The sequence below is a fragment of the Myiozetetes cayanensis genome, unplaced genomic scaffold, assembly GCF_022539395.1.
Source record: "Myiozetetes cayanensis isolate MyiCay16 unplaced genomic scaffold, myiCay2020 scf32, whole genome shotgun sequence".
Lineage (NCBI taxonomy): Eukaryota > Metazoa > Chordata > Aves > Passeriformes > Tyrannidae > Myiozetetes > Myiozetetes cayanensis.
Genome location: NW_026087544.1, coordinates 4,126,765 through 4,132,247, shown reverse-complemented (window position 1 = coordinate 4,132,247; position 5,483 = coordinate 4,126,765). Strand labels below are relative to the sequence as shown.

The 5,483-nt window shown below is 49.8% G+C and overlaps 1 protein-coding gene across 1 annotated transcript; it reads left to right on the top strand.

Moving 5' to 3' along the window:
• The first annotated feature begins 474 nt into the window (after nucleotides 1–474).
• On the top strand, nucleotides 475–4,642 carry SIKE1 (suppressor of IKBKE 1). Its single transcript, XM_050327084.1, has 5 exons — nucleotides 475–757; nucleotides 838–946; nucleotides 1,227–1,369; nucleotides 2,754–2,867; nucleotides 3,242–4,642. Exons 1-5 carry the CDS (start codon nucleotides 596–598, stop codon nucleotides 3,329–3,331), a joined length of 618 nt encoding a protein of 205 aa, XP_050183041.1. The 5' UTR covers nucleotides 475–595; the 3' UTR covers nucleotides 3,332–4,642.
• Nucleotides 4,643–5,483: the final 841 nt, after the last annotated feature.

Genomic DNA, 5,483 nt, shown 5'->3' with positions numbered 1-5,483 from the left:
GGGGGGCTCGGGCACGAGGGACAGCGGCGTGGTAATGAACGTGCGAGGGGGAGGCATTCAAGGGGCAGGCGGCTTGGTAACGCCGTGTGCCGGAGGGGGCAGTGCCCCCTTGCCCCAAAACCCCCTAAAAACCCTCCTAAAACGCCCCAAAACCAAAGCGAGCTCCAGAGCTTCGAGCTCCCCCTCGGGAACGCTCCGGAGGGGCCTCGCCCCGCCCCTGGCCACGCCCCTCACATTGACCACGCCCAAACCGGACACGCCCCTCGCTATGGCCACGCCCCCACGCTGACCCCGTTCCCTCCCGCTGACCCTGCCCGGCCCGTTGGCCACGCCCCCCGTTGGCCACGCCCCTCTCCCTGCCCGTGGCGCTCTGGCGCCGCCCGGCGGCCCCTTGTGGGAGGTGGTGGCTCCGCGCCTGCGCGCTGGGGCGCTGTGGCCGCGGGCGGAAGCGGCGCCCACGGGCCCCGCGGGTTCGTGGGTTCGCGGGTTCGCGTCCGCCCGCGCCCGGCGGGGCCGTGAGGGGCTGAGGGGGGCCGGGCCGGGCATGGCCCCGCCGCGGCGGTGAGCCGAGCCGAGCCGCGCCGAGCCGCCCGCCATGAGCTGCACCATCGACAAGATCCTGACGGACGCGCGCACGCTGCTGGAGCGGCTGAAGGAGCACGACACGGCGGCCGAGTCGCTCATCGACCAGTCGGCCGTGCTGCACCGCCGCGTGGCCGCCATGCGGGAGGCGGGCGCGGGCTGCGCCGACCCCCAGGTGAGCGCGGGGCGGGCGGAGCGGCCCGCGGAGGTCGGGAGGGGCCGCCCGACTGACCGACCCCCGCCGTGTCTCGGCAGGGCCCCGCCGGCGTCGCGGCGGAGCGGCCCGACCCGTCCCGGCTGCGGCCGCACGTGGTGCTGGCGCAGGAGAACACGCAGATCCGCGACCTGCAGCAGGAGAACAGGGGTGAGCGGGGCCCGGGGGGTGGGTCCTGCTGGGTGATGTCAGAGGGGCTCGGTGGGAGCGGTGGTGCATCCGCGTTGCCTGTGGGAGAATCGCTGGGTGCCCCGCTTGGCTCCTCGGCCGAGGGGGCTCCGCGCAGTCCCGCGGCAGTGCCAGCCTGAGCTGTGGTGGGCAGCGCGAACCCCACCGTCAGGTGGTACCCGGCCCCTCCGGCCCCTGCTGCCGCTGCCGTGGGAGTTCTCCCGCTCTTCCCTTCGTGGCACTGACGGGCTGCGTTCCGCAGAGCTGTGGGTCTCGCTGGAGGAGCACCAAGATGCGCTGGAGCTCATCATGAGCAAGTACAGGAAGCAGATGTTGCAGCTTTTGGAAGGGAGAAAAGGTGAAGATGCAGAACCGGTCTTGAAAGTCCATCAAGCTAATTCTGTGGTAAGGTGGGATGGGGACAGGGGAGAGCCCAAGCCCCCTGTCACTTGCTCGCTGTCAAACAACCTTTGTTTCCATTCCTGCAATGTCTCTACTGCAAAATACATGTTCTCCAACTCTTGTCTCTGCTGGTATTTTCCCCTCTATTCCTTTCAGAATACAACCCTTCACAGCCCAGGTGGAGTCTTGTTCTTTCGACCAGGTGGTGAATTCCCTGGTTAAGAATTAATGCTTCTGATCCTCTACAGTAAAATCAAAGATACCTGAGTTGTTATCATTCCTGTTTAGTAACTGTAGCACAGGGAAAAGGACCTCCTAAATCTCTGTGACCTGTATATGTTTAATTCTTAAGAGATCTTTACTCCCAAGTGTTTGTAAATCCAGATACTCTCTGCAGTGGCCTAAAAGTGTCCCTTTATCCATGGACTCAGTGACTTCAGAGCTGGTGGGATGTGACTGCTGAGAACTGTGGCCTGTTTCATATTTAGGTATCTAAGAAAAAATATCTTTTAAAGAGATATTTTTTAATTATAACCATCTTCCTGTTCACAAAAATCATACTGTTTAGAAAAATAATAATCTTTTTTTTTCCCAGAAGTCTTTCTCGTTCCTCCAGCTCTCTTCTGGATGCTCTGATTTGTTTACATACTTTGTGAATAATGGAATTCAAAACTGAGTTCTCTTCTCTGTGGTACATTTATCTTCCAGAGCCAGTGGAAGGACTGTGGGCACTTAGAGAAATGAAACCCCACCCTGTCACATTATCTGATACATTGCTCTTCAAACAGGAGCTGCTCCATTCCATGTTGGAATTTTTCAGTGTTTGTTCTATGTGCATTTCTGAGATTCAACAAAAAGCTTCTTCAGAAGGATTAGAGCTGTCTCAGACAGATCCTGTAAAATCTGCCTCAGGAGGCTCTGGTCTTATTTGCTTTGGTTTCACTGCCTGTTTACTGCACACTGTCACTTGAAATCTTCTTTGCTTTTGTGTTTGACGTCTTTGTAAAGTCACAGCCAGGCTTGTCTAATAAAACCATATAAAATTTACTACCTGGTCATTGGATTCACGTGACCCTGAATCTGTTGTCTTCAATCCTTGTCACACTTGAAGTTATTTCCCTCTTAGCAAGTCAGGGTGCCTTATCTTGCTGCCTGCTGTGATTCTGCTCACTGTTTTCACTGATGACTCATGATAAAGGACAATAAGGCACATGTTCTGAGTGTACAAGATGGAAAGGGTTGCAAGTGCTTGGGAGGAAAGGATTAAAATTCAAAACACGAAAAGAATCCAAAATTAGGACAATGGAAGTAAGTGGTTTAGAGGGGATAAGTTATGGCTGTTGCTTTTGCCTGAACATGTTGAATGTATTACTTTTGTGTCTTTCAGGAAATTGAAAGTCAAATAGACAGAATATGTGAGATGGGAGAGGTGATGAGAAAAGCTGTTCAAGTGGATGATGATCAGTTCTTTAAAGTGCAGGAGAAACTGGCTCAGCTGGAGGTAAGAAGAGATCCAGTGGCTGAGGATAGATGGAGCTTTGGGGATCTAGACACTTACTCTGGATTTTCTGTTTGTGTCAAGGATTTATAATAATCAAAAATTTGGAGGTGGGGTCAGGAAACAGAATATGATCTGTTTGTTTTCAAGTCTTGATGGTCTTATGTTTTTATATATGTAGATTTATGTATGTGAAGCCAGAAGCAAAAGATCCACTATAAATGACGTGGTTCCCCTTGTGGCAACACTCTATTAATGCTTGTATTACAAATTATGTGTTTTATCTGTCTGTGAAGGAGTGGGGCTGCTGAAAGCTTGTCATCCTTTAATTGTGAATTAGCCCGTTGCAATTTCAGCAAAAATATTGATTTTTGCAGCTTGAAAACAAAGAGCTGCGTGAACTGTTGTCAATCAGCAAAGAATCTTTCGAGGTGGAGAGAGAAGATCTGCCCGACTGTGAAGCTTAGGCCACAAGAACCTCATCTCCAAACCTCCAGAGACTATTATGAAACTGCCTGGCAAGGATTTATTTGTTCTTTCAGGTTGTTTCCTTGTATATTTGTTTTATCTTTCAAGTGTTTGGGCTGTTTGCTCTGCGTTTCCTGAAATGTCGGTGGCAGAGGCTCGTGGCTCTGTCTTAGGATGCTCAACACTGAAGCATTTGATGTGTCCTCCCTTGTGATGGTTCATTTGCTCTCCCTCTGTCATTTTTTTTTATGAGCTTTAGGTAATTTAATTCCAGCTGTGCAGTTGGCTTTTAAACCCACCTTGTCTGTAGCTCGAGAACACAATGCAGGTTGTGATTATTGTGCTTGAGAGAGGGAATAAGAGATTATTCAAACCCCACACTGTAAATGGCAGGGTCGTGGTTTGCTCTGGCTGCACGGGGCAGTTTTGCTTTGCAGAGTGACCCCTCAGGGTTTGGGTGGGTTGACTTTGTTGTCTTGGACTAACTTTATTACCTGGGTTGACTTTGTTACCTGGACACTCAGGAGCAGGTGAGAGAACAGCAGATGCCAGCAGGGCACTTGAAGCAGCCACTCCTATTCAGAGCAAGCTTTACCTTGTTGCAGGGGTGAAAATCAGTGGACAACCCTTCCTGACACAAACCTGGGCGTTTTTGAAGGACTCTGCATATTTGACTATTCTTTTTTCCAGTGGATAGACCTGTGCTCAGCCTTAGCAGTGCTCCCAGGGGGTGGGTGCTGGCCAGCCCTGACCTGTCAGGGTGCTCAGCCCCTGCCCAGAGCTCAGCACCTTCAGATCAAAGCTCTTTGGCCTCCCACCACTTTGGACTCAGGAAGAGGGAGCTCAGGACTGCCTCAAAAATAACCAAACCAACCCACAGAGATTTTTAATGTCACTTCACAGGTGAGTGTAGTGCCAGGTGTTCCACAGTTACTGCATTGAGTGAAATTAGAGTTGCAGTGTTGTAGGAATTTATCGACATGGTGATATTTTTATCGACACTTTTATATAAAAGATTTCTGTCTGACCCGTGATCAAAGAAAAATCCCCCAAGAACAATAAACGCCTCATTTCCAATACGAGTTTAAATTTTTATGTCACTTTTTCCCAAGCGAGACTTTTGATAGATGCAGAAGGTGACTTGTTCCTGTGCTTATAAAGAGACATTTCCTTGTGAACATCTGCAATATCGAGCAAGATTGGTAGATATAAAGGATTTCTGTACAGGAGTGTTCTTGCATACAATCCTTTTCTATTAGGAATTGTTTAGGAGGGAATAAAAAAACCCCAGTGGGAAGTAACTTTCTCAAGTGTGTTCTGTTTTTGAGTCCTGGGGGGAATTCTGTGTATTGTGTATATTCTCAAGCCCTTTTCACTCCCTCTAATTTTTACCTTGCCTGAGTGAAATATTCCAATAACCAAAATGTTGCATTTTATCTCTTTTAACGTCCCTCCCATTGGGTTGTTGCTGTGTAGGCAGAAAAAACGAAAAATAAATAGCAGTTGCTTCGATTGAATTTACTGTTGAATAGTAGTGGGCCAGAATTGGCAAGGGAAGTTTAAATATGATCATAGAATCATGGAACTTCCTGAACTGGAACCTTTCCCTGATATCCATCCTAATAACCCTTCTGTGACACAGCTGCATGTGCCATTCACTGCTGTCTGGACCTGTAAATGCAGAGTTTGTGGCTGTAAATGCCTGAGGGCACAGAACCTGTCCTGACCCCAAGCCGAGCTCCTTCTCCCTCAGCCGGGGTTTTCTCTCACCCCTCAAATCAAACCAACTGCTATTTAGTTTCTGGTATTTAGTTTCTGGGCTCTTTCTGGCTGCACAGATGACTCGGTTTGGGGGAATGTTCACCTGCACTGGCACAGTGAATATAAAAACGCCTCACAGGCATTTCAGGCGACATTAATTTAAAAGAGACAAAATACAACGTTCTCAGTCACTGTAACAGGTTCTCCTTCTCCCTTCAGCCAGGATTTTCTCTCTCCCTTCAGCCTAGGCTCCGTCTCCGTCTCTCTTCCTCTGAGTTAAATAATCGTTTTCTCCCCTCAGCCGGTGCTCTCCTCCCCTCAGCCGGCCTTTTCTCTCTCCCCTCAATCAAACCAACTCCTATTTAGTTTCTGGTTTGTTTTTTTTTTTTT

Bases quoted from the DNA above. Each gene is read 5' to 3' on its own strand.
- SIKE1 (XM_050327084.1), top strand. From the start codon at position 596: ATGAGCTGCACCATCGACAAGATCCTGACGGACGCGCGCACGCTGCTG. The intron at 1,370-2,753 runs GTAAGGTGGGAT...TGTGTCTTTCAG, and splicing joins TCCATCAAGCTAATTCTGTG to GAAATTGAAAGTCAAATAGA. The intron at 2,868-3,241 runs GTAAGAAGAGAT...TGATTTTTGCAG, and splicing joins AGAAACTGGCTCAGCTGGAG to CTTGAAAACAAAGAGCTGCG.